The sequence below is a fragment of the Phasianus colchicus genome, chromosome 15, assembly GCF_987193195.1.
Source record: "Phasianus colchicus chromosome 15, bPhaCol1.hap1.1, whole genome shotgun sequence".
NCBI classification, from domain to species: domain Eukaryota; kingdom Metazoa; phylum Chordata; class Aves; order Galliformes; family Phasianidae; genus Phasianus; species Phasianus colchicus.
In genome coordinates, this window is record NC_143450.1 from 18,066,293 (window position 1) to 18,091,858 (window position 25,566).

General features: G+C 50.5%; 1 protein-coding gene across 2 annotated transcripts in view; it reads left to right on the forward strand.

Moving 5' to 3' along the window:
• The window catches only part of KCTD16 (potassium channel tetramerization domain containing 16), a 49,370-nt gene extending 24,088 nt beyond the window's left edge, over positions 1–25,282 (forward strand). For both annotated transcript variants that reach the window (XM_090150605.1, XM_090150606.1), the window contains one exon: positions 19,299–25,282. In XM_090150605.1, coding sequence (XP_090006731.1) covers positions 19,299–19,750 — 452 coding nt within the window. In that variant the 3' untranslated portion in view covers positions 19,751–25,282. The remainder of the gene's footprint in view (positions 1–19,298) is intronic.
• Positions 25,283–25,566: the final 284 nt, after the last annotated feature.

The window sequence follows — 25,566 nt, forward strand, 5'->3', positions numbered from 1 at the left end:
CAAAGAGGGATCTCCAACCAGAGACCCTTCCTCAGTGGCAGTCAGCCCTTAAATGAGGTCTAAGAGAGGTGCAGCCAGGCTCCACCTTCTGGTCCCACAGGTAAATTGCCTTCACCTCACAGGGCTGATTGGGTCCTTTCCCAGGTGCTCAATCAGTGGTTCAGGCCATGGCTCAACAGTTCCTGTGCAGGGGCTGTGCAGGGCTGCAGGCAGGGAGGTGCAATGGAGGTGCAATGGAGTGCTTTGGGCTCTGCAGCCCCCCAGGTAGCAGCCCACCTCTCCCCTGGGAGCACACTGTTCAGTGAGGAGTTCTCAAGCAGAGCACAGCAAATCTGGGCTATCTCCAAAAATGGTTTGGTTTGACTTTTACTTCATGAACTGGCAGCTCTCGTGCCCCTCAAATAGAAGCACTGCTCAGATAACACAATTCACATGAAAAGATTTCTTGAAATTCTTTAAGTGCACATTAAAATGCAAATCGCTCTTGTTATTAAAGATTTCTGGAAGTTCTCTGACAACACATTTAAATGCAAATCACTGAAACGTAGACTCAATATTAAAATCCAAACAAGTGTGTGATCCATGGGCTGAAATTAAAAGGGGCCTCCACAGTGCATCTCTGCAAAGCCAGGACCACCCCGGCAGCATGCAGAGGAGCTTTAGATGGAGCAGTTCAGTGTTCTTGGAGTGGGAAGGGTCTGGGTGAATCCCTGATGCTGTGCAGCCCCCTGTCCCTGCGAGGGCCCATCTGGTGTGGACGTCTGGTGTGGGTTTGTAGCAGTGCATGGTAGAGCCTGAATGGAATCTCTGATTGGGACCCTGTGGGCACTGGGGCCTCTGTGTGCCCACCTGGGGCCCTGAGGTCATCAACAAACCCTGTGGGAGCAGGGGCACAGCACCTGACCCTGCCCATGTGTCCAGACTGGGGGATACCCCTGAGGTACAGCCAGGAAGGCAGCAGAACAAATGAATACCCTGAATGAGTAATGGGCTGCATCCAGATTTCTGAGTTTTCCCCCAAATTATGCAGTGTAAGGTTAAAACTCTGTCCTCAGCCAAACGGATGGTAATGATTTGATGGGATTTTAATGGGAGCGCTCTGAGACCAGCTCTGAAAGCTGCTGGTGCTATGGGATGAGCTCAGCTGCACGCATCCGAGCTGGTTTGACTTTAAAGCGTGATGATCCATTAGGAACAACAGGCTTTAAATGTCTTTAAAACTGAATGAGGTCTTTTTTCTCTTGCTCTGCTGCACTCATTAAGTTCCTGCAGGAAGATGTGAGAGGACAAAAGGTGCTTTTCCATCACCTCCACCACCCCGGGTTTATCACTGCTCCCCAGGGCTGTGCTGGGGGGGTGCAGCAGGGCAGGGTGCTGGTGCCAGGCACGGGCCTCAGGACAGAGGTGGGGTGGTGCACAAAGACGTGGAATCGGCACTGGTTGTTCAGTAGATGAGAAGATCTACTGCAGCTCACTCCCACCTTACGCTGCCATGTCCGCTAGGTTAAGGGCTGATGTGTAGCACACTTGGAAACATCTCCCTGCACTTTCTCCCCCCAGATGGGGATCCTCCTCTCTCATGCTGAATACCCCACAAACAAGGGTTCACGTATTTAGGGGAAAAGCTCTGCTTTTCTCTGATTTTTTTTTCTCTGTAATTTCATGTGCTAATCAGGGCTTTTAAACTCAGCTTTATCAGTCAAATGCTTCTTGATGATGATGAGCAGAGCTGAGCTGTGTAGCTGCTGAATGGATCATCAGTGAATTTTCATTTTAAGGAGAAAAGTGTTTTTTCGTCTCCAAACTACAATTATTAAAAGCCAGAATAGCGACGTTGGGACAGAGAGTCTTACCAGGAAAATTGAATCCATCCATAGAAGATGTACCTGGTCGCTCTTCCCTCCTCCATCCAGTGTTTGTGTTGCATGGAAATAAATGTCACGCCCCAGTGATTGTGAGTGATGCACAAGGGCCGTGCTGCCACCAGTGTCCTTCAGTGGCTGAAAAAGAAGGGAAGCATTGCAGCTCCTGTATTCTTGTGCTGCTCATCTCTGCCTTCCCTGAAATCCTCCTGTGTTGGGGAAAACTGGAAATCAGGTCGTAAACTGTAAGTGGCTGAAAAGGAGTTGTATGTGCCAGTGGGTGCCTCTGGGAAAGGGGAAACTGTGTCCAAAGGGTGCTCCCTGGTTCCTCCTGCAGCTGGGTGCTGGACGAGGGCTGCTGCTGCTGCGCTGCATCCCAGGCCTCTGTATGACACCAATGACACACAGTGCAGAAGTGCATGGCTGTAGTTTTACCCTCTTAGCCAGAGAGGAAGAACAGCTTCTGCAGCTGGCTGAAATCCCCAACGTGTGCTCTTCATTATGAGCTTACAGAGCCTGGAAAATCGGGGAATTGGCATTCCCTCAGCATAAAGTGTGTGAGCTGCAGCACACAGTGCAGATCATGTTGGAAAATGACATTATTTTTGAGCCATTTATCCATGGGTTTCATTGCTAAGTTGGTGCTTTCTCATTCAGAAGAAAGAGATGTAGCAGTGCCTGTCCTGCTGGGTGTCACAAACACATGCTCTACACCAAGTCCATTGCTTAAGCTTGCTCTCTCCCTGCTGAGATCCATGTGTTCTGTTCCTGGGCTGAAAATGCCTTTTGTTGGTATTGGGAATTTTCCCCCACCCCTCCATCCTGGGGCAGAAGAGGCATTGCCCATAGCAAGCATCAGCCCTGCTCAGACTGCCCTGGGAACACTGCCCTGACCACAGTGTGATGGTCCCACAGCAGCAGTCAGTACTTAACGAGGGCTCCATGGAGCTGCTTTCTGGGCTCTGGGGAAAATTTCTAAGGAAACAGTTTGTAGGAAATGTGTTGGAAAATTAACACTGTGTTCATCAACCCATTGTTAATAATTCCTCACCCTAACAATTGGAATTTCCATGACTCTTTGTTTCCAGGCTTGGCACAGGTGAGCACAGGCAGCAGCAATGCATTACCCCATCACTGATGGCAGTGCTGCCTCCTGGGCTGCAGCTTCCCCACGAGTGGGAAGAGCAGAGAGGAGTGCCAGCACATGGGTGAGCAACTGCTCAGCACTGAGCCAAAAACATTCCAGCTTAAGATTCCCTTTATTCCTTTTTTAAAAAGGAACCGAATCATAAATCTTTTTTTTAATTCTCACTTTCCTTTCCTTCTCCTTCCCCTCTCCTTGGCCATGCAGTGCAGCATGTGATCTCCTCCTTTGTTTTCCAGTGTCTTTTTTCATTCTGTGTCCGTTTCTTTGCTGCGTGAAGAACATCCTCTTCTTTGGATGCTGGCTTCTGAATGCTAAAGATGCAAAAGCTTCACTTTCCTTTTACTTGCACTGGATACATAGGAAGGACCTCCTCCCCCTCCACCACACGCACAATTTTTAATGAGTCCCAGGTGAATTGCTTAAAGCCTGCCATTCTCTTTGTTGCTTCCTATGAATAACAACAGGCAGGATGAGCAGGTAGCTTGGCTGGTGTCACCCAGGGCAGAGCTGCTGCAGGCTAGCAAGGTGTTCCCAGGGCTCACTCAGGCTGCTGGGGCTACTTCCCATTCAGCTCCCTGTTTGCAGGTGTCAGGACCAGAGGGTGCCCCAGCCCACGGTGTGCCCCATAGCTGGAGGGGTGAGTTTGCAGTTCTGGGGGTGAGAACTTTGCTTACATGTAGCTGCTCATACAGTCATGATGTTGGCCATAGCAAAGTGCATGATAGTGCAGCAAGAGAAGGTGGAGATGCTCCAAGTCCCTCTGGCCGCAAAGGGAGGAGACTCCCTGACGGAGCAGGGCAGTCTTTGCTGGAAGGGAAAGTTCTGGAGCTGAAAGCTGTGCTGTGAGTCATTGGCACAGATAATGCATTAAAGACGTGTTGGTGGATGAAGTTCTGCAGGGACAAATGAAAGGCAAAGACAAAGCAGGTCATTCTCTGAGAGCTGCACAGAGCATTAACAAAGGTGGTGAAGAGGGTTCTCCCAAATGCCTCTTGTAAACGTGTGGGTCTCAGGGTGGCTGCAGCTGGCACTCCATAACGCACCGCCTCCTACCCATGGGTGTCACCTGAAGCTCTGTGTGGGAACACACAAACTCTCATGCTCCCCATCCAGGTCACTGGGCACCCTGCAAACATGCAGGTGGGCAGCTCCACATGCTTGGTGGCTGTGTGGATCCCTCGCTGTCCCACATTGCCCCCCAGCACCGGGCACAGCGCATTCCTGCCGGGCTCAGTGCGGTGGAGGTGACCGTGTCCCCTGGTAGCAGACAGGGAGCTGCCTTCCATTTACTGCTGCTCTGATTTGCATTTATAGCCCTAGCAAGTGTTCAGGACAAATGGATCTAAAAAAGCAATCGATTCCAGTAAGCTGTTATTCTAGAAAGGCCACGGGCATCGCAGTAGACCTTCAGCTTAAAAAGCTTTTGTGGACTTCAGCAGACTTGTGATAAGGTCTCAAATTTCATCCTTGTTTTCTGCACTCATGCTGTTCAGCCCTTCAGCTCTGTCCTTCGCTTGTGTTATCCAATGCCTTCAACCCCTGACCACAAACAAGGACGGGGAATGGGCTGCCAGGTCGGCACTGATGGTGCTTGAGCAGAATAGCATTGGTGCCCGACCTGGTGGGGGGCAACCAGCACACGGCAGTGGATGAGCTGGGGGTCTGTAAGGCCCCTTCCAACCCAAAGCTTTCTATAGTTCTTTGATTCTTTAATGTAATTATAATGTATTTTCATTCACTGGCCCTGTTTTACTTGTTAACGTGTGCTAATTACTCTAGTTCTGCATGTTGATAATTGCTCCATATTATGATAATAAAGGTCACAAACGATACACAGCACCACATCTTAAGAGCATTATTAACTTGCTCTGTAGCCCACCGAAGAGTTTAAACTCAGTTTAAAGCTCCCATCGCCTGCATGGAGATAATGTTATAGCTGTGATAAATGTAATAAAATCCTCATCTCCATCCCCCTTCAGATTTCATAGTCAGTGCCTAATTATTCTTTCCCACAACTAAACTCATTCTGATCTTGCTAACTGAAACAAAAAGCCAGTTTATTACACTGTTTGGAACAGCCCAGCAGTGGCCCCGTGCAGCAGGGCTGCTGCAGCCCAGCAAAGCAGTCACTGCTCAGAGCTGCTCTGCTGGTGAGCCGAGAGGTGAAGGCTTCATGTTGCACCAGTGCAGGTTCAGGTTGGATGTTGGGAACAATTCCTTGTCCAAAGAGCAGTCAGCACTGGCACAGCTGCCCAGAGAGTGGGGAGGCACCATCCTGGAGGTGCTCCAGAGCTGTGGGGATGTGGTCAGTGGGCATGGTGGGGTGGGCTGGGGATCTGAAGGGTCTTCTCCAGCCTTCGTGGTTCTGTAATTCCATGATTCTGCTGGGATTTGGCAGCCTGGGGAAGCCTGGGTGTTTGGGGAGCTGCTCTGGGCTCACCCTGAGCTGGCAATGTGCTCGTACCCTTTTTATTTTAAACGAAGAGCAGCATCTCAGCTTCTGAAGGATGCAAGCTGATATAACGTTCTCTCATCTCAATTGCCCAAGTTTGCAAAGACTAAAACAAAAAGTTATCAAAATGTATGTGTAATTACTGAATGTGTAGCACCAAGGGAGCATGCTTGGCAGTGTGTTCTCTAACAAACAGGAAACAAAAAAAAAAAGCAGCTCTCAATAACTGTGATAACTGTGATTTAATTAACCTGGATGTGTCTAGTTAAGCAGACCTTCAATGTTCTACTCAGAGCATACTCAATCTTAGTATGTTTTTGTCAAAAGTTTCTTGTTATATCTATACATGCTACCTTGGGATTTTTATGAATTTCCATTATCCACCTGTAATTAAATCGTGAGGAGGTGTAGCTTTCATCTCTATAAAATACCTAATTTGAAGGGCACGTGAGGGCTGTGTGTGCTCCCAGTGAGCGCCTTCTGATGGGGCGCACCTGGTTTGGCACAGGTGGTGGAGCACTTGTGTCTATGGCACAGTTTGTAGTTCAGGCTGGTAAAGTAGACATGAAACCTGGTTTGGTAGATCTCACAGGGCCTTAAAATGTGGGAGGTTTCATTAGGTGTAATTAACAGCAGGTGCTGGTCTCCAGCAGGCTCCTTCCTTGCAGCCCTGTGCGGTGCAGTGCCTGCAGCGATGCTCCTTCATCCTGAAATCAGTCAGAGACCAAAGTAGGACACTTTGCCTTTTTGACATTGATTTTGTTAAGGCCATATCAAGTCTAGTTTCTATTACAGAAGGTGAAAAATTCAGAGAACAGTTTTAGCTTATTGGTTTAAAAATAAATGAATAAGGCAGCATCTGATGTAAGCAAAAATCTCCACAGCTAATGCAGAAAGGTCTTCTGCTATTTAAACAAGAAATGCATTTTTGTTTAAATAAAGGAGAGAACAGACTATTTATTACTGTTCAGAAATCTGGATGGCATTAGCAGCTGTGTAAATTAGTTTAACTTAATTGACTTCAGCAGAAATAAACTGGCTCATCTCTGCCGAGAGCTTGGTTACATGGGACTTAATTGATTTTTGAACTGATATTTTTATTAGTAGTGATGTTTAGGGTTCATACAGCGCCCGTCAACACAACAGCCTTTCGAGGCAAATGCACTTACTGTATTTGTATAAATCGAGGTAGGCAGATAAAAGGCAGCCCACAGAGAAGTGAGGAGTCTCCTTTTCCGGAGAGATTCAAACCCACCTGAATGCTTTCCTGTGCAACCTGCTGCAGGGAGCTGCTGGAGGGGGCTTCTCCTTCAGCCCGAGGGCCCTGCAGTGGGTCTTTGCCTCTGGGCAGTGAGTGCTGATCCCCCAGCAGGGCTGCTGAGCTTCCCTGGGTGTCATCTCACCCTCATTGGGTCCTGCTGTAGTCAGTATGAGTCAGTGCTGGGAAGAGGGAGGAAAGAAGAAAAAAAACAAAGGAACATTTATCACATCGGTGCTCATTGACTGTATTTAGTCTTAAACTGTAAATTCAATGGCACGCATAGAATGCTGTCTCTGGCAGCAGAACGGTGTTCTTTGAGTAATTGCATCATGTACTTCAGTGCTTCTTTGATAAGATGTAATTTGTGGGAGGTGGTAGGGACTTGGTAATCCCAGCACCTCAGAGTGGCTGGGGAGGACGGTTCTGATGGAGAGCCATGGGCTGACTCTGGGGGAGAAAGCCAGGGGAAGTGCTATGTGCAGCTTAATTGTGGGGACCCTTGCAGTTAACACTTGGTGTACTAAAACAGCCTGAAGCATAGGAGCACATGATTAGCTTTACCCTTAGAAAAGTGTGTACTGAAGAGCCTGCAGCCGGAGGCAGGGGTTTCTGTGCAGGGATGGAGGAGGAGCAGGGGGTGCTCAGTGCCCCTGCAGATGTGGCCGTAGCTGCAGTCCCACAGCCATGGGTGTTGTTATGCCCAGAGCCTGGGACAGATGTGGGGATGGATCAGGACAGCCCCACATGCTGCCAACCATGATGTAGTTCTGGAGTTGTGAGCAGTGGAGGTGGTGCAGGATAGAGGGTAACTCATTACCAAAATGACCTCGGGACCACAGCAGCACACTGCAACAGGGTGTGTTACTTTTCCTCCCAGTCTGTCCTTTGCAGGCAGGCAGCCCAAGATCTCTTCAGCTTTGGCTTTTCCCTTACGTTTAGGATCTTGGTAGTGCCATGCAGGAGTGACAAAGCCACGCACACGCAGGTAGATGTGGGATGTTGTTCTCCCTTTTATCATTACTGTATTAAATGCTGCTACTTTAGAAACAAACATGTGCAATAATTTGGTTGAGAGCCAAGAACAGCATCTGCATTTGCATTCTGTGAATTAGAAAGCAATCTGTTGCTGGAGAGAAGCTTCTTGTTTGCTGAAGCTCAGCGTGCTCCTGAGGTATTTCATGAAGTAGTGCCTGAAGCTTTGCTTCCCCTATGCCTCAGAGAACAGTGGTCATTCAGGCTCTCTGACAGAAGCAGCCCATAGCTGCTGGTGCTGCATGCCCTATCTCACTTTGCAGAAACATCTGTGTCCTGAGATGCACTGGGGAAAACCAAGCCTTGAATGAAGCATTTACTGGTACAGTGTAGCAATTGGACAGATCAATACAATGAGAAAGGCATTATAACAAAGGTGTGATGACAAAAGGACTAGCACAATAGAGAGGTTCTATAAAGGAGGAAGATTGCTTACCCGTATCAGAAGATTCCAGGCTCACAGAGGAAAGTTCCACCAAAGAGGGATTTCCAACCAGAGACCCTTCCTCAGTGGCAGTCAGCCCTTAAATGAGGTCTAAGAGAGGTGCAGCCAGGCTCCACCTTCTGGTCCCACAGGTAAATTGGCTTCACCTCACAGGGCTGATTGGGTCCTTTCCCAGGTGCTCAATCAGTGGTTCAGACTGGGACTCAGCAGTTCCCATACAGTACAGCAACAGAAAATGAAGTTGTTCTGAATGTGAGGTGCTTGCAGTGAAATCTTTAAGTACATGTGCAGTGATCTGCAGGAGAAATCACACTGTGACATCTGCATGCACCTCCAGGCATGGGGACAGCAGGCAGTGGGCAAGGCTGGGGCACCCGCAGCTCTGGGCAGCAGTGCCAGGGCCTCACCGGCCTCTGAATGAAAGATTTCTTCCTGACATCTGGCCTACACCTCTGCTGTTAGTTTAAAACTGTTTCCCTTTGTCCTATTGCTATCTGCTTGTGTAAAACGTCGCTCTCCTGTTCATCAGTTCAGGCACCAAAGGCCATGCTGAGGTCTCCTTGGAGCTCCTCTTTTCCACACAGAACACCCCCAGCCTCCTCAGCCTTCCTCCCCAGCAGAGGTGCTGCAGCCTCTGAGTACCTCATGCCCTCCCCTGCACCCACTCTGACGGCTCTGTGTCGGGGGGCCCAGACCTGGATGCAATGCATGTTCTTTGTAAAATGCAAACAGGTGTCTGAACCTGTAAATGGTGCTGTCATAGTGGGTTCTGTGGTCTGTGCTGGATAGCACTTTCCCCAGAAAACTGCAAACAGTCAGTATTTTTAACTTGCAGGAATTCAAAATGAGATTTTTCTCCATTTCAGATGAAACTTTGAAAGAGCATTGTGGAACAAACCCTGGGGGCTCTGCATCTGACCACACACTCAGCCCAGCAGCAGCGAGTGCAGTGCCTTTGGGTCCTGGCCTGGCTCTAGGCACTTGGGGTCCCACCCCTGTGCTGGGCTTCCTGTACCATGAGCAGGTCCTGGTTTCAGTGCTTTTTTTCGTCGGCATCCCTGGAGGTTTTGTTTACTTCGGTGCTTTCCTTGCTAACTGTGCCAGTGCGTTTAGCTGAATCCTTGTCACGTTGCTCGAGCTAAAATTGAGATGCAAATGCATAGCAGCTCTTCCCATAATTTTTTTTTTTAGATGTAGAGAGCAGGCATCGGGGAAGATAAATCGCTGTAGTTCCCTTCAAGCACATGCTGCTGAGAAACAAACACTAAAACATCAAAATAACACTTTTTTTCCCTCTTCACTCTTTTTAAAGCAAGAATATAATTACAGTGCACAGATCTCACAAGAGCACAGATCAAAGCAATTAAGTAATGGCTCTCGGCGCTGTGCACAGTGGAAGCACCCAGCACTGCCGGGGCCGAGCCATGGCTGCACCAGCACTGCAGGGCTCTGCACCACAGGGAGCTGTGGGCACTGCCTGCTGCCACCGGCATCTGCTGCGGCCTTGTGGCCACAGGAGGGCTGGGAAGGGTGGATCTCTGCCTGCATGGCCTCAATCAGGTGTTTTACTGAGGAAAACTACCGTTCCTGGATGGCAGTCTTTGGGATTGGTGCTTTGTCCCAAGCTGCAGCAGGAAAGCTCTCACTCTGTAGTGTGGATGCAATTTGGTTGCAAAAAAAAGCAGCTTTAAAACCAAAGTTGTTTTTTTTTAATGAACAAGAATATGAATTAAAATATGTAACTGTAGAGTTCCTTAGAAAGTAGTGATAGGGTGCACGACTGTCACTCTGATTCCGCTTAATCGAGAAAAGAGCCAATAAAACAACACAGTAATCATAGAGCTGAAGGCTGGAGGACATATGACTCTCAAGGACCCAAATGTTGTTGGATGCCATTCCATCTTACACAAAGCAGCTGTTTGTGTCTTTTAAAACATGTCTGAAATAGGAAAACCACGAATCCTTCCTAAATCTGAGCAATGTGGAAAGGACGCAATTTGTGTGTCATGATTGCATTGAGGCTTAGGAGGGGATTTGAGCTCCTATCTGGGCACCTGCAAAGCTTGAATTCCTGCCATCACTGCTGGTTGGCTGAAATAAAACACGCCTGCCGGGGAGCTTGGCTGTGCACAACTTCACCTTAGCTATTTTCAGCTATCCTCTGTCTGGTTTAATCACAAATCTCTTCAATGGTGCTGGAAATTGTTCTTCAGCAGTGTGCCCGTAACACCACTCTTATCGTAAAGAACTTTTTCGTCACATCCAATCTAAATCTCCCATTATAGTTTGAAACCATTTTCCTTTGTCCCATCACTCAGACCCTCCTAAAGAGTCTGTCGCCTTCCTTCCTCCAGCCTCAGGGAGAGCAGAACCTCCTTCTCATGCTGCTAACGTGAGGTGGCTTTGCTCTAATCAGCACTAGCTGGCTGAGCACTGTTTCCTATTGCCCCCCTGGTACCTGCATGTGGGGGCATCGCCCGGGGGCTGCAGGCTCAGCCCATGCAGGGCTCTGTGCCCACCCGCTGAATGCCAGCCCCCACAGCAATCCGCAGCACCAGGTGACTGGGGAGCAGTGCTATGTGCTGTTACCATAATTTCAGGTGCCAAATATTACACTGTTCATTTGAACTCAAGGCTTTCCTTAATTCTATGTAGGGCTTTGAAGTTAAATAGCAGTTTCATCAGTTGCATGATAAATTGCTTAGCAGAATTTCCCAGGGGACCTAAAATCAAGTTTGTATTTTCCTACCAGAACACCGGCCTCATTGCTGTGACGGGGGGGAGCTCAGGGACCTCTTATACTTCCCCATATTCCAGCTTCCCATGCCAGCACTCCCAGAGCTGCTGCGGGCTGTTGCTGCTGGTCAGCCCTGATTTTAATGTCAGAGTGACGCAGTGCTGGCACAGGCTGGGAACGCTTCCCAGGAGCTTTGCCCCGAGGAGAGCCCTCTGCTCTGAGCCACAGTCGGACCTCCAGCTCTCTCCTGAGCAGCCTTTGGGATGGTTTTAGCAGCACATTCAACCTGGGAGAAAGCTCTTGCTCCAAGTGAACATCCCAGTGCTGCCAGCAGGCTCATAATGAAGAAATAAAATGGAACAAGCAAAATGCTGCTGTGAGCCTCGCGGTGCCGTGGGGTGCGGGGAGGCGGTTCTGCTGGGTTCCTTGTGCAGGGAACAGCTCTGGGTGTGGGGCTGCCAGGTGAGTGCAGTGCTTGTGCGGGATGGGGATGAGCAACAGCTGGCACAGAGGTGGGGGAGTGGGGCCCCAAAGAGGTGGGTGCACTCCCAGTGCTGGCTTTGACTCTTACAGTAAACACCCCGAAATAAGGATATTGGAAAACACGTTAGACCAATAACCGTATCATAAATATGGATTTGCACTACAGTGGATGAATATATCTGCTGAAGTATTTCTTTAAACAAATAAATTCACGGCCTAAATTATTCAGTGATTAATATTTGAGCAGTGGCAATGTACGCAGAGTTACCTTAATGTGTTTGTAGGCCAAAAGCAACTCCGTAACACATCGTTTGTGCACTATTTTTTACTGCTGTTAAATATTAAGGAGCTGTCGGTCATGTGCATGGGGGCTCCATCAATCACTTTGACTCTGTAAAGGGGCCTTGAAGCAGAAGTAAATTACTTTGGTGCTTATTTTATGGCTCTCGGATGCAGTGAGGGAGCTGTGAGAAGGCAGAGCGTTTGTGAGCTCCTGGCTGGCAGCGCTCCGTCCCTTTTTGCTGCCTTGCCGTGCCTGCCTTACTGGTGGGTGGCACTGCCACGAGCCAGCACTGTGCCCTCACAGCTCAGCCAGCCGCGTCCTGGGATGCAGGGGTTGGAACAAGGTGGTCTTTGAGATCCTTTCCAACCCAAGCCGTTCTGTGACACTTTAACTCTCTAAGCAGAGCCTGGAGGCACAGCCCTGCTCTGACCTGCTCTGGGCAGCACAGTGCTGCTGCAGACTCCCGGCTGGGCTGTCCCTGCAGCGCTGCCATCCGATGCTGTGTTTTTTCCCAACTCAGCCTGCCTTGGGATGGGCTCTGCTGGCTTCCAGGCAGCGGAGAAGTGCGGTGACTTCTGAAGAAGCAGTGTGTGCACGCCGTGCCACAGCTGAGCCGCTGTGCTCCTCAGAGGTCCCTTCAGTCAGTAGCAATGCTCACATTATTCTCACAAGGATAGGATCAGGCCGTGACAGAGCTGAGAGCTCCATTTCCAACATTTCCTCTAGGTCAAAGGACACTTAGTCCCATTTTTCGGTGTTTGATGCTTTCCACATTATGGCTTGTAGAAAATCCTTCTGGTGTTATTATTTTGAATACATTTGTAATGCTCTGAGATTTCTTGTGAGAACATTTTTCATCTGCAGAGATGCTGGGTTTATAATCGCTGAGATTTTCTACTTTCTTATGAAGAAGTTATATGGGATTTAATAATGCAGATAGCAGCAGGCTCTCCTTAAATGACACTAAAACCCTATAGAGTTCAATAGGAAGCACTAAACAATCCCTAAAGAGCTTTTTCATCCTCCACTAGAAACATATTGAAGAAAATTTCTAATAATCTATTTGATTCTGCAAGAAAAGAACAAAAATAACCCTATTTTCTCCTACAAATGCAGAGTAGAAGCTGTATATGGAAACAGCGTTTTGCTGTGCCACGGGGTACAGTGACCTGCTCAGCACTGTGCTGGCCCCATGGAGTGCCCTTGTTGGAGTGCTGGGTGTGGGTGCCTGCATCAGCCTGGTGCTTCTGCTGGCAATGCTGTGAGCAAAGTGCTGGGCTGTTCCAAGCCGTGTCTGGAGGGTGTCCTACTGCATGCATTCATTTAATGCAAAAGTGCTTTGCTCTAGATGCTAAAGTGGATAAACCACGCCATTCATTTCCCAAAGTTCAATTCTCCACTTATAGGACAGTAAATAAACCAAGCTAACCCACAGCAAGATTAAACTGCGAGATACAGGGTTTAAGGCAAAACCCACTGTGGCTGGAAACGCTTCTCTCATATAAACCACATTTATCTCTACAGAGCAGAAGGCTGTTTTATGAGGTTCAGACAGGAAAAAAAAATATAAAAGCTTCCAGAGAGAGTGTCTTGAATAGCTCATAAAAAACCAAGTGTGTGCCCCTCTGGACAGGGCTCTCCCATCCTGCAGAAGTGCAGTATCAGCTCCGGGTGCTGAGGGCTTCACTCCCCACTTTGCTCAGTGCAGTTGTCTCAGAGAGCTGCTTCTCAGAGCTGTGTTCCAGATAATTAATGAGCAGCAGCCCTGAAGGGCCACCTCCATCTGCCCTGATTGCCACGTAGCCATCATGTTAGCGAGGGCTGAGCAGTGGGACTGTGGAGCAGTGGGGCCAGCTTGGGGTGGCAGCAGCCAGTTATCAGTGGCTGCTGTGCCAGAGCCATGCAGTGCCAGTCTGAGAAAGCCATTTTTGAAAAATGGAGCTTGGTTCAGTGCTGTTGGAAATGCAGCACAACAGCGAAGAACGTGAGTTACGTATTGGCACCTGCTGTGCTATGCCACGCAGAGCTCTCTGTGATGCTGAGCACTCCTCGGGTGGGGAGCACCCTGCAGACCCTGCTGGCAGCTCTGCACTCAGCTGTCCTCTTGCTGCGCTGGTTCCTGGTGACCAGAAAAGCTATTTGGGGACACATCCTTGTGGCACAGCACTGGCGCACGCACGGCCGTGTAAATAGCACTGTGGACTTTGTTTTGTCTTCACATTCAGTGCCCAAAGGCAGCCTATAAGGAAAAGAGAGGGCGATGCTGTACGCACAGGTAGTGATAGGACAAGGGGAGATGGCTTTGAACTGAAAGAAGGGAGATTTAGGTCAGATGTTAGGAGGAAATTCTTTATTCAGAAGGCGGTCAGGCCCTGGCACTGCTGCCCAGAGTTGGAGGTGCCCGAGGCCATGGATGGGGAGCAGTGCAGCCTGAGCTGGGGGGCAGCCAGCCTGTGGCAGAGGTGGGGCTGGGAGGGCTGTAAGGTTCCTTTCAACCCGACTGTTTCACAGCTCTATGATATGATCCTATGATTCCATGGTTCATAGCACACCACTGAGCACAGCCATTGCTCAGAGCCATGCCATTCCTGCTGTGTCCATCCGGCACCTGGTGGCTGCTGGGCCCTGTTTGAGTGCTGCCACTGCCAACACATCATCCAAGTATGGGTTTATTTTGGTATTTTTTCTGTCTGCAAAAGCAAAGAGAAATTCCTAATTTCTCTTTAGAATCTGTGATGTGTCTTTGGACAACCCTTTCCCATACTGTAATAAAAAAAAATGGGCTCCCCTTCCCCTCCTGCCTTTAGCACCGTGCCACTGTTACTGCTCGGGTGTCCTTGGAGATGGTGGCTCCAGCTGCCCAAAGAGATGTTGGTGCCACGTGGAAACCCAAAGAGGAGGCAGATGTATTTGTTCAGTAACATCAGAGCTGTCACTTCGGAAAGCTTTGCAAGCAGAAATCCAACAAGAGACTGAGGTGCCCCATCTCTGAAGGTTTGGAATCTGCAGCTGCACATTTGGCAGAGGGCTGCCAGGAGGCAGACTGCTGGGGCTGCTCTGCTTATGTGTCCCGAGAGTTCTCCGCACCGATGGCACCTGCAGGAGGCGAAGGGATCCACACAGATTATTCCACATTATGTTCAAAGTAATGATGAGTCTTAAAATAGCTCTCAATTAGCAATTGATTGCAATTAATTGGAACAACATAGATTGACATGACGCCTTCATATCTCTAGAGCATTTATCTGTTATGAGTCCTAATTTTTAAAAATTCAGAAACTGTGGCTCCCATATTATCATAACCATCTGTTGGCAATTTGCACTGTAAGTCTTCCGGAAGCAGGCTGCCCGTGTGCTTTGTCTTTGCTAATTAAACAGTTTTTAGAAGGGGCTCAAGTTCAAATGTAAACGGTGAAGGGCAGAACAGAGGAAAACACTGGAGTGAGTTTCCACCTGTATGTGTGCAAATGCATGTATTTATATGTGTGCATCTCTTGGTGTTTTGCAGCAGCTCAGTGCAGGCAGTGCCCGCAGTGGGGCCGTGGTGTGGCAGTGCCTGCAGGGGGGCTGTAGGGCTGGCAGTGCCGCAGTGGGGCCGTGGTGCTTTGTGGCACTGAGCTGGCTCTGAATGTTTGCATTATGCACTGAGGGAGTCTGGAGCAATGCTCATGTGGGTAATTCTAAAATTAGGACACTGAGAGGGATGTTCTTTCTGATTGGTTAGCCTAGATGGTTTTACCTCTGTTTTAATTAATGGAGGATTTTAACTCCTTTCTCAGTAGATAGCAGGAGCACGTTGGTGCTGAATGTCTGAGGATTCAATCCACGATCCACCTGCACTGCATCACTGGGCTCTGACCTGGGGTCTGCATCCTGCTGGATGCTCCACCTCCATACCCTGGGACAGGGCAGCCCCTGCTCCTTTATTCCAACTTTGCTTTCCAGAACTCGAGTAGAAATTTTAAGAAACAGGATTGTATTAAGATAAAATATTAGAACCGTAGTAATAAAGATACAGAACAGTCTTACACTGGTGGAGGCAGGGCTGGATGTAAGGGAAGATGTTGTAATGGCAGCTGCTGATGCCTGGTGCACCCAACTTAAACAAGCTGGAGGTGTTTGAGAGAGGGCAGGAAGAGTAAATGCTATTGGTGGAAGAAAACTTCTGCACCATTTTTTCATTTCACTGTAGGTCTCTTGGAAGAAGATAAATGCCACAGTCCTAATGGCCAAATATTGTTTCCACTTGCAGTATTTGGAAAGGAAAGGGACTGCATTTCAAGCACAGAGTGTTAAAGGGAACAGGAGGTTCAGGTTGGATATTAGGGACAATGTTTTCTCCAAAAGAGCGATCAGCAGTGGTACGGCTGTCCAGGGAGTGGGAGGTCACCATCCTGAGGTGCTCCATAACGTGGGGATGTGGCACTGGGGGACGTGGTTGGAGGGCATGGTGAGGTGGGCTGGGCTGCGGGTCTGAGGAGTCTGTTCCAACCTGAATGTACTGTGGTTCTATGACCATGGCAGCACTGATCAGTGGCAGCATGCTGGGAGGCTGATGTGTGTGCGCAGGCTGGGGCTGTGTCATCCTGCACATGGTTAGAACCCACACAGGGACCTCAGCAAATGTTGCTGCTTTTACACCACATCAGAAAATGTATATGGTAAAATCACATTACAACTTCAAAAGCATTAAAATGGATTGGGAAGGAGCCAGGCATCTGTGGAGAGCAGCTCAAAGCCAGTGGTGAGTTTGGCAGTGAGCAGGATGTGGAGGAGAGAAGACAGCTGAGACAGTGCCGGCCAGAGTGCAGATGAGCGCATTCAGAGCAGTGCTGTCACTGCTGGGGCCTCCCCTGCTCTGGTTGTCTGAAGAGTCCTTGGTCCAGAATGCACATAAATCTGCTGCACATCCATCCTGCTGCCAGTGCTGGTACCAGAGCCAATGACTGCATAGCATTTGTCGTTGTTCCTGAGCTTTACCTTGGTAATTTTGTTTGGACAGAGGTATTTTCCGCTGATCTGGCTAGATTACCAACTCAGAACGTATTTATTAAAACACCAATTAGACCTCAGTCTCTCATCAATCACAACACCTTTAATTCATGCATGGATGCAAAATCCATTTGAAGCATTGTGCGTGTGTGGACGAGTGATTTACATCAAATTGTCACTGGGCCACCATCGCCTGTCTGCAGGTCTGGGCCATCCAGGCTTTATTTACCTGCCAGATAATGTGTGGTAGTTCTTGGTGCCTCAGCCCTGTGGCTGGGAGGGGCAGGAGTGGGATGTGGGGCGCTGTGCTGAAGTTCTATTTAGTGGTTTAGTGTCATGGTGGGGGTAGGCTGGAGGCTGGCCTTGGTGATCTTAGTAATCTGTGGCAGCTTCATTCCGAAATATCACAACATTATGAGTTGTATAGATCTGAAACTAAAAAGAGAATTGACTGTACGTAGTGTGGTATTAAAACTAATATTATAAGATAGATGTCAAAACGAAGGGAGGTGGTGAAGAGCTGAGCGCTTTCCCAGTGCAAATGTCATCAAAGTCACCATCTGCTTTTGGAATACCGCAGCTCCACGAGGCAGTGCCAGCGGCAAGGAATTACCCAGGGACAGTCCATCCTGTCAGCCCTGCTCACCAGGAACCCGTGGGCTCACAGCTGGCTCAGGGGCTCCTGCTCTTGCTGGGACCACATGGAGATGTGAACCTGGCACTGTCTGTGTGTTCACACCACACTGCTGTGGGGTCCTTGGGGACTGGTGGCACTCACATCTGAGTAATTGATGTTTTGGTGAGCTGGCACAAATCGTACTTCTCAGAGCCCATACAGGTGGGCAGGAGATGCCCCATGTGCTGCAGCCACACTGCAGCGTGGTGTTGGACACATGGCAGCATTCCTGTGAAGCTCCGCTCCCAGAGCAGCGTGGCTGTGCTGGGGGACAGGAGCAGGAGGAGCAGCATGGGGCCATGTTCCCTGTGCTCAGGTTGCAGAATTCCAGCTCTGTATCTGCCTTGGGCTGTGCAGTGCTGGAGTTGGTGCCTGTGCACCATTTCTAACAACAACAAAAATCAACAAGAAACCCACACATTTTCATTGTTTTCAGTCCAAAGGCCCCGTGCACATCTCGGACCATGAGTGTTCCCTGTCCATGGGGTTGCTGCATGCAGCAGCTCAGGTTTCCCATTCCCAGCTCACAGTGCATTTGCTCTAAGAGGGAGAGGAGAAGCATGCAACAGGCACTTGTGTGTCACTTACACATCAGAGGCTTTGCTGCTGCTTCAGAACCTTCTAATAATAATTATACTTAAGGCAGTAGGAGAGAAATGTTCTAAGATCAGGGAGAGAGGCTGCAGAGCCAGGCTGGGATTAATGAGCCCCTTTTATCCCAGCATCACTGAGCAGGCAGGCGGTAATTACCGAAGTGCGCGGTCACACCGGTGCAGTGTGCACATCTCTGCCAGGATGGGGGCTGCTGGGGGGCCAGCACTGCCCTGCACTGCCCTGTGCATGGGGCATCTGGCATGTGCCTCTGCTCGGAGGGCTGGGGGTGCCAGGGCTGCCCCGTGTGAGATGAGATGTGGGCACAGGGGCTGCATGGTGGAAGGTTTCGTGCCTTTGTCACAGCCAAGCAAATGATGAGAAATTTCAGTTTGGCCATTATTGACTTTCATCAGACAAGACAAAGAGCAGGTCCCGAAGCAAGCCTTGAATTCAGTTCAGGTGCAGAGACACAGACTGGGAGACTCCTCCACTGTTGAGCAATGAGCAGACAGGAGGAGGCTTTCAGCTGTTTGTTTCTTTCCCCATTTATACCCATGATGTGCATTGTGCTTGTGGCTGCAAAAGGAATGGCCTGAGGGCAGAGTGCCTCAGAGCTGCGCTTTGCTTCCCAGACCTCCAATTTGATGATTCTGGGATTCTATTTAGGGATGTGTTTCAGAGGGTATGATAGGGATGTGTTGGGGTTGGGCTTGGTGATCTTGGAGATTTTTTTCCAATCTTTATGATTCTGTGATTCTGTGATTCTGTGATGCCCAGTTGAGGCCTTTGGAGAGGGCTCAGTTTATCCCTCCTGCTGCAGGATGGATGCCATTGATGCAGCATCCTATTCAGCGTTATGGCTTTGATTTGTTACTTTCAGAAATAACAAGTAGTTCCATTGGATCCAATGAAAGCAAGAAGCTGCAGTGAGCACAGGCTGCAGTGACAGTGAGCACTGCCCTGGGCAGGCAGTGGCTTTCCCTGCATGCTTTGTCCCATGAGACCACCGCACTGTGCTGGTGCTCTGTGCCGCTGGACACACGCGTGGCTCCAGGCAGTGCACGCAAGGAGTGCAGGGAGCAGGACTGTGCACAGGGCCTCGGTCACCGCAACCATCAGCCGCAAACAGTTCGGTTTTTCTGGAGCTGCTTAACCACTTCCATGCACCATCAGCACATCCGTTCCTGCTGAGCATCCCAAATGTGCCCAAGGCGTGGGGCATAGCCATCAGTGGCTATGGGAACCGTGGCACTGATGGCCCTGAGGGCTCTGCTCCAGGGGAACCGTGGGCTCAGGGAGCTGCTGCAGGCTCTAACCACGCTCTCTCCCTCCAGGTGAGCCGTCCCGCTGGGCCTCATCCCACTGCGACTGCTGCTGCAAGAACGGCAAAGGCGAGAAGGAGGGTGAGAGCGGCACGTCCTGCAACGAGCTGTCGACGTCCAGCTGTGACAGCCAGTCGGAGGGCAGCTCCCCGCAGGAGACCGTCATCTGCGGCCCCGTCACGCGGCAGCCCAACATCCAGACACTGGACCGCCCGGCCAAGAAGGGCCCCGTGCTGCTGCTGCAGCACTCCGAGAGCCGGCGCAAGAGCGACCTGCTGCGGACGCTCACCTCGGGCTCCCGTGAATCCACCGCCGGCAAGAAGAAGGCAGTGAAGGAGAAGCTCTCCATCGAAGAGGAGCTGGAGAAGTGCATCCAGGATTTCCTCAAGATCAAAATTCCAGACAGGTTTCCAGAAAGAAAGCATCCCTGGCAGTCAGAACTGCTGCGGAAGTACCACCTATAGGTGGGATGATACCCATTGTTGTCACAGTGGGATACGGAGTGATGCGGAAACAATTCCCGATAGTAATTATGTGTTAGGTCACAAAAAACCAATCCATCTCTATAGTACTGCCTAATTTGCCTATCTCACCTTAACATTTATAGTCGTAGGGTAACGATATTTTTCCAGTTGTGGAAGCACAATGACAAATGTTTTTCTTTGTCAACTCTGAGTCTTACACAAGCAGAGTACCTTAAGGGCACGCAGGGCTGGCAGCGCGCGCTGCTTTGCTCTCTGGGGGTGTGCAGCTCCGTACCTGGGGGCAGCAGGGCTGTGGGAGCACTGTGCCAGGACAGCATTGCCTTCAGCACCTGGGTGTGGGTGTGCGCACATATATATGTGTGTATATACATCTCCGTGTATATATATGTATATATATATCAGAATACATTGCTGGCAGATTGGCTCCCTCCTGATCACTGCACTTTCTCAGGAAAGAGCACTGTTAGCAGCTGTGGATGGTCGGCTCTTTGCAGTCTCTGAGGGCTGCAGCAGAACCCCTTGCTCTGTCTCTCTCTCCTTTCCTTTTTCTGAGGCACCATGAATGCATTTCCCAGCAGACAGGGACAGGGCTCTCTGTTGCTGTGTTCCATGTGTTTCTGGTGCTCTCTCTCCATTGTCCCTCGCCCCTGCTGTACCCTCAGGCTGTGTGGGGGCCACGCGCTCAGCCCACACTGGTGGTGGGGCAGGCACAGCGGGCTCCCATCTGGTGTGGAAGCAAATGCTGGATGATCGGCCTGATGAGACTTGCTTAATGCTCTGACTGGAAGGGAATGGGTCTCTGGGTCAGCAGCTGTGTGCATTCCAGAGAACAGGAAATGAGCTGCATGAAGTGCCCCTGGGGCTGCTGTGGGTGCAGAGTGGCACCGCTGTAGGGGGAGGAATGAGCACTGAGGTGCTCAGAGAAATTATTCATTGTCAGACAGCACAAAAAGAGTGAAACACACAGATATGGGGCTGGCTGTAATGGACAGCTTGTCTCAGACTTATTTAGCATCATCTAGGCTCCAGAGATCCTGAATTTGAGTCTGCCATGGGAAATGATGTCAGTGTGCACAGGTTATCTCTGCTGATCCTAAGGCAGTTTCAGTGAGGGGCTCCTCTGTGCTTGCAGGGCTCTGTTGTTCCCAAATCAGGGAGCTTTTGTTTTGCCAGGAGGATCATAAGGGCTGCTGAACAGAGCATCATACCCAAGGTGCGGCCGCAGGAGGGTATTGGTGAGGGTGCACGTGGACCTATGTGGACCAAATAATTTTTTTCCCCTATACTTTTCCCCTCTATTTTTCTCCTATATGCACCACAAAGATGCTTTACAGCGCTCTGGTGGGCAGTCTGTGGGGTTTTAGTTCCAGCCTGGGAGTCGGTTTGTTCCTTTCTTTGCAAAGCTGTGTGCAGAGGGCAGTGCTGGGCTGCCCGGTGCCGGCAGTCACTGTGGTAGCTGGGACCCCCTGCCCCCCCAAGTGCCCCCAGGCCCAGGAGGGAGCCCCTCCCTGCCCCACAGCGCTGCTGCATGCGGTGTTCTGAGTCCCTGACGAGTCAGCCCCATGTGTGCCATGGTACGAACTACTTGTCCAGTCCTATGGATAGATTATGCCCCCGCAGGGTTTTGTAGATTAATAGTAAAAGAACAACAATGACAACAACAACAACAAAAAAGCACTTTTAAATTATTTATATTATAAAAAGACATTCTTTATTTTTCTTGGCATCGATATCACTTAGCTACAAATCAGTTTGTAAGAATGCTATTGCAGATTTTAATCTATAGCAATGACCGAGCACGGGATGCGGCTCTGGGGGCCGTGGGGGGGGGGGGGGGCTGCGGGCGGTGCCTCCCAGCCCCACTCACCCACAGCCCGGACCTCCCATGGCACGCAGTGACTTCGCTGCGGCGGAGTCCATCTATTGCACATCGACGTAGGTTAAGTGGCACCCACCGAATTACCTCTTCTACTCTCCGGCGTGGTTCACTTGTATATAAGTGTAATGTCAACTTGTTTACAGGTTACTTTGTGCTTAATCGTGGAAGAAAAAACTAAAGTTATAATGACAAATGTAAAGGAACCGAATTGACTGGAAGGTGTTTAACAATGAATGTGCTTAATGCAGTATAGACATCATCGGTTGTGGTCTCACACGAATGCATGTATCTCCGTGTCGTCAGTCCCCACCAGTGAGGTTATTGGCAATATTCTGCGGTCTGTGAATAGCAAATACGCATACACTGCTGTGACTCTGACAATTATAACTCAGTTACTGTTTCTACTGTGGTATGTAAAAAAAAAAAACAACAGCAACAACAAAGTAGCTTTTAGCCTGCTGTATTTCCCTGGGACAGATAACAACGAGAGAGCATGGAAATGGGGGGGAAATAGCAGTGCCCAAGCATGGCCTGGGGGCTGACGGGGGCTGCGTCCCTCTGGGGAGGTGCTGGGGGTCAGGGAGGGGTTGGTGGTGTGGCAGAGAGCTGAGCTCTGCCTTAGGAGCCCAATAAGCACAGTGCGATGGTGCAGGATTGGGGCTGCATGGGTGGGATGCAGTGTGGGAGTGCAGCTCTCGGCGCTTTGTGTCGGAGCTGAGACCTGCAGCTGCTCAGTGCCACTATGTGCACACGTACTGTGAGAGTACAGGCAGGGCTAAGTGAGTTGGTGCCCATACCTACCACATACACACATAGAAATGTGCAATGGGTGCCTCCATGCCTCCTCGCCCGCTGTGATTCCACATTGCTCCATGCGTACCAGGTCCCTGCAGAACAGGGATCACTCTCCCCTGACGTTTTTTGTTTTGCCCCGTTTGTACACACGAGAAGCTGAAGGCAGCACAGAGCAAACGTGAGCTGCAGCCCTCCTCCCTCCACCTTAAGAGATGGGAGCACCGCCACAGCTGCAGCTCATCTGGAACAGCTGGTACTGCATTGGGTTCACCTGATGGAGCATTCCAAAGAACACCAGATGCAGCTCTCCTGTATTCTTCAAGGCACCCTGTGAGGGAAGGCTCTGTCACGTTCACAGATTGGGGCAGCTGCTGGAGCTGGGAGCAGCCCTCTGCTGTACCCTCCTGCAGGGTCCTCCGGGTGGCAGCTGCTGGATGTGGGTTTCTGTTCATCCCCTCCCTGCACAGTTTCTCGGGGTCACTGCTCTGCACCAGCATGACTGCAATGGGGTTGGCAATGCTGGGGCAGAAGAGCTTGAAGAGCAGCAGCTGAGCACCTGTGTGGCTGCATGTTCCGGGAGAAGGGTTTTTAAATTATTGTTGGTCTTTGGTACTTGCCTGTTCCTCAGCAGAGCCCATTCTGATGGCACCTCCTGCACCTGCACCTCCCACACTGCTGCATTTCCTACATACCTGCACTGCTGCACTTCCTATACTCCTGCACTGTTGCACCTCCTGCACTGCTGCACTCCTACACTGCACCTGCACCTCCTGCACTGCCTGCACTGCTGCTTGGAGCAGCACTGAGGAGCACCGTGTGCTCATCTTCGAGGAGGTCTGTCCAGAACCCGGTGCTGCTGTGAAGTTCATTGGCTGTGCCACAGGGTCTGGGGCTGCAGGGCTGTGTGCATGAGCATCCAGCAGCAGCCACTCGGTGCTGCAGAACAAAGCCAATTAGCAGGGCTCCAGCTCCCTGATAATAATTCTTGGGAGAAGAGGAACTGTTCTGGAATACATTATTGTCTTCATTTCTTTTCATGTGCAAAGAAATAAAAAGCTTGTCCTTCACTGGCAGCCGGGGTGAGGACAATCCAGTGGTAATGAGGGAAGCCCTACTCAGAGGCAGTCCTGCCCTCTCCCTCCCAGCACACAGAAGGGTTTGGGGCTTCTGATCGCCTCCCACCTACCCTGATGCCCCCATGTGCCAAGGGGCAGCAGCACAGAGCCCCACAGTGCTGGGGCTGCACTGCCCGGGGGTGCAGGGCAGGAGCCTCACACGGGGTGGATGTGAAGGAGCAGAGGCTGTTCATATTGCAGTACCTGTATGATAATTACTGCAGACTTAATTACCTCCCATACACACTGCACAAAGTGCATGGGAGGTAGGAGTGTGTCCTTTGATACCAGCTGGTGTCAGAAAATAATTTTAATCTGCCTTACAACTATATAATTAAAAGCACTTATATATAGATGTATGTGCACACACACACGTGTATCTCTTTCCTATGCTGATGGACCCACGGCTGTTCTGCCCGGTGGTGGCACTGACCCCCATGGCCGCAGCAGTGGGGCTGAGTTACTGCTGTGCCCCAACACAGAGCGCTGAGCACAGCAGTGCCCAGGGGAGGAGGAGGAGGAAGAAGAGGCTGAAGCTCCTCTGAGGGGGTGGAGAGATCTGTAAATACAGCAGGTTAAAGGCTGACAGTGTGACTGCAGTCTGTATTTCAAGCAGATGTTTCCCATGTTTTGTAGTACCGTTTATTGGTAAATAAAAACCAACCAAAGACAAAGAGGCGTTGGGTGCTGTGTGTGACCCAGCCCAGGCCTGGACAGAGGGAGAGAATCCCCGTGGTGTGCAGTGGGTGCCCTCCAAAGGAGGGGAGGGAGAGCCTGGCTGCAATCCTGAGTCCTCCCCCAGCCCCTGGGGAAAGCTGTGCTGGCAGCAGCCATGGGGTGGGAGGCAGAGGCAGCTCAGCTGCCGGGTGGTGGGAAGCAGACGGCGGTGGGTTCGTAGCACACTGAGATAGATCCACAAAGGGACAGCACTGTGCATAAAGCAGCCACAGCCCAAAGAGAAGCTTGGGAGTAATGGTTCCACTGGAGACGTGGTGGGAAGGGGCTGGCTGTTGTTGATGATCTTAGAGCCTTTTTCAATTGTAACGATTCTGTGACTCTTAACACTGAAGTCCTTCAGATGCAACCCAAGCATACGAAGCACCCCTTCCAATGCCAGCAGCTCTATGATTCCATGCGACCCCCTCTGGCACTGCTTGCAGCTCAGCACCCACCAGTGCAGCTGGGATGGGCATCTCCCGGCCCAGCACTCAGGGTCAGGCAGCTCCAGGCACCGCAGGAACGGGGCGATCACCGCTGAGCTCTGCACAGCACTGAGGCTCACTGGGCCAGAAAGCTTAAATATTCAGGAAGGAGTGCAGCTCAGTGAGCAAGTGGGGCATTGCTTCTGGTCTCTGCTTCTGCCTCAGGAACTGCCTGTGTGTTCTCTGTTTATTAATGAGTGAATAGACTCGTAAGCAGCGTTATTTCCCCTCCATCAGCAGCAGGCAAACTCTCTGCACCCAGCACCACGTCAGGCTGCAGCTCCCAAGCTCTGCTGTGTGAGCTCTGCCAATCACAGCCCCAATGCCCCCTCAGTCTGGCAAGGAAGCAGCTCTGCTTTCCCCCCCACCCAGCAGGTGAGCACCGAGGCGTCGCGCAGGGAGCCCAACCAGCGCTCTGTGCTCAGAGCTCCGCAGACGCCTGCAGGCAGCACGGGGAGCTGCAGCTGTACCACGCTGGGGCCAAATAACGAGCAGCACTGCGTGCCCCACCGCCAACGCACCCACAGTGGTGCTTAATCATAACAAAATAAAGGTTTTGCTTTGATTTCTTCCATCAGGATAGCCATCCCCCTCTGAGCTTCACCCACCAGCTGGTATCCAGTCTTTCAGAGGTTCCTGTGCTTTTCAAGTTAATGGAGTGCTTTGTTATGGCAGGACCTGGGTGCTGAACCCAGCTGCAATCAGTGAATTGATTTGCTCCTTCAGGTGGCTCCTATTACATTTCCTCACATCTCCCGGTATGTGGTGTAGTTCTGGGTTCTTTTTTGGGGATCAGGGCAGCTG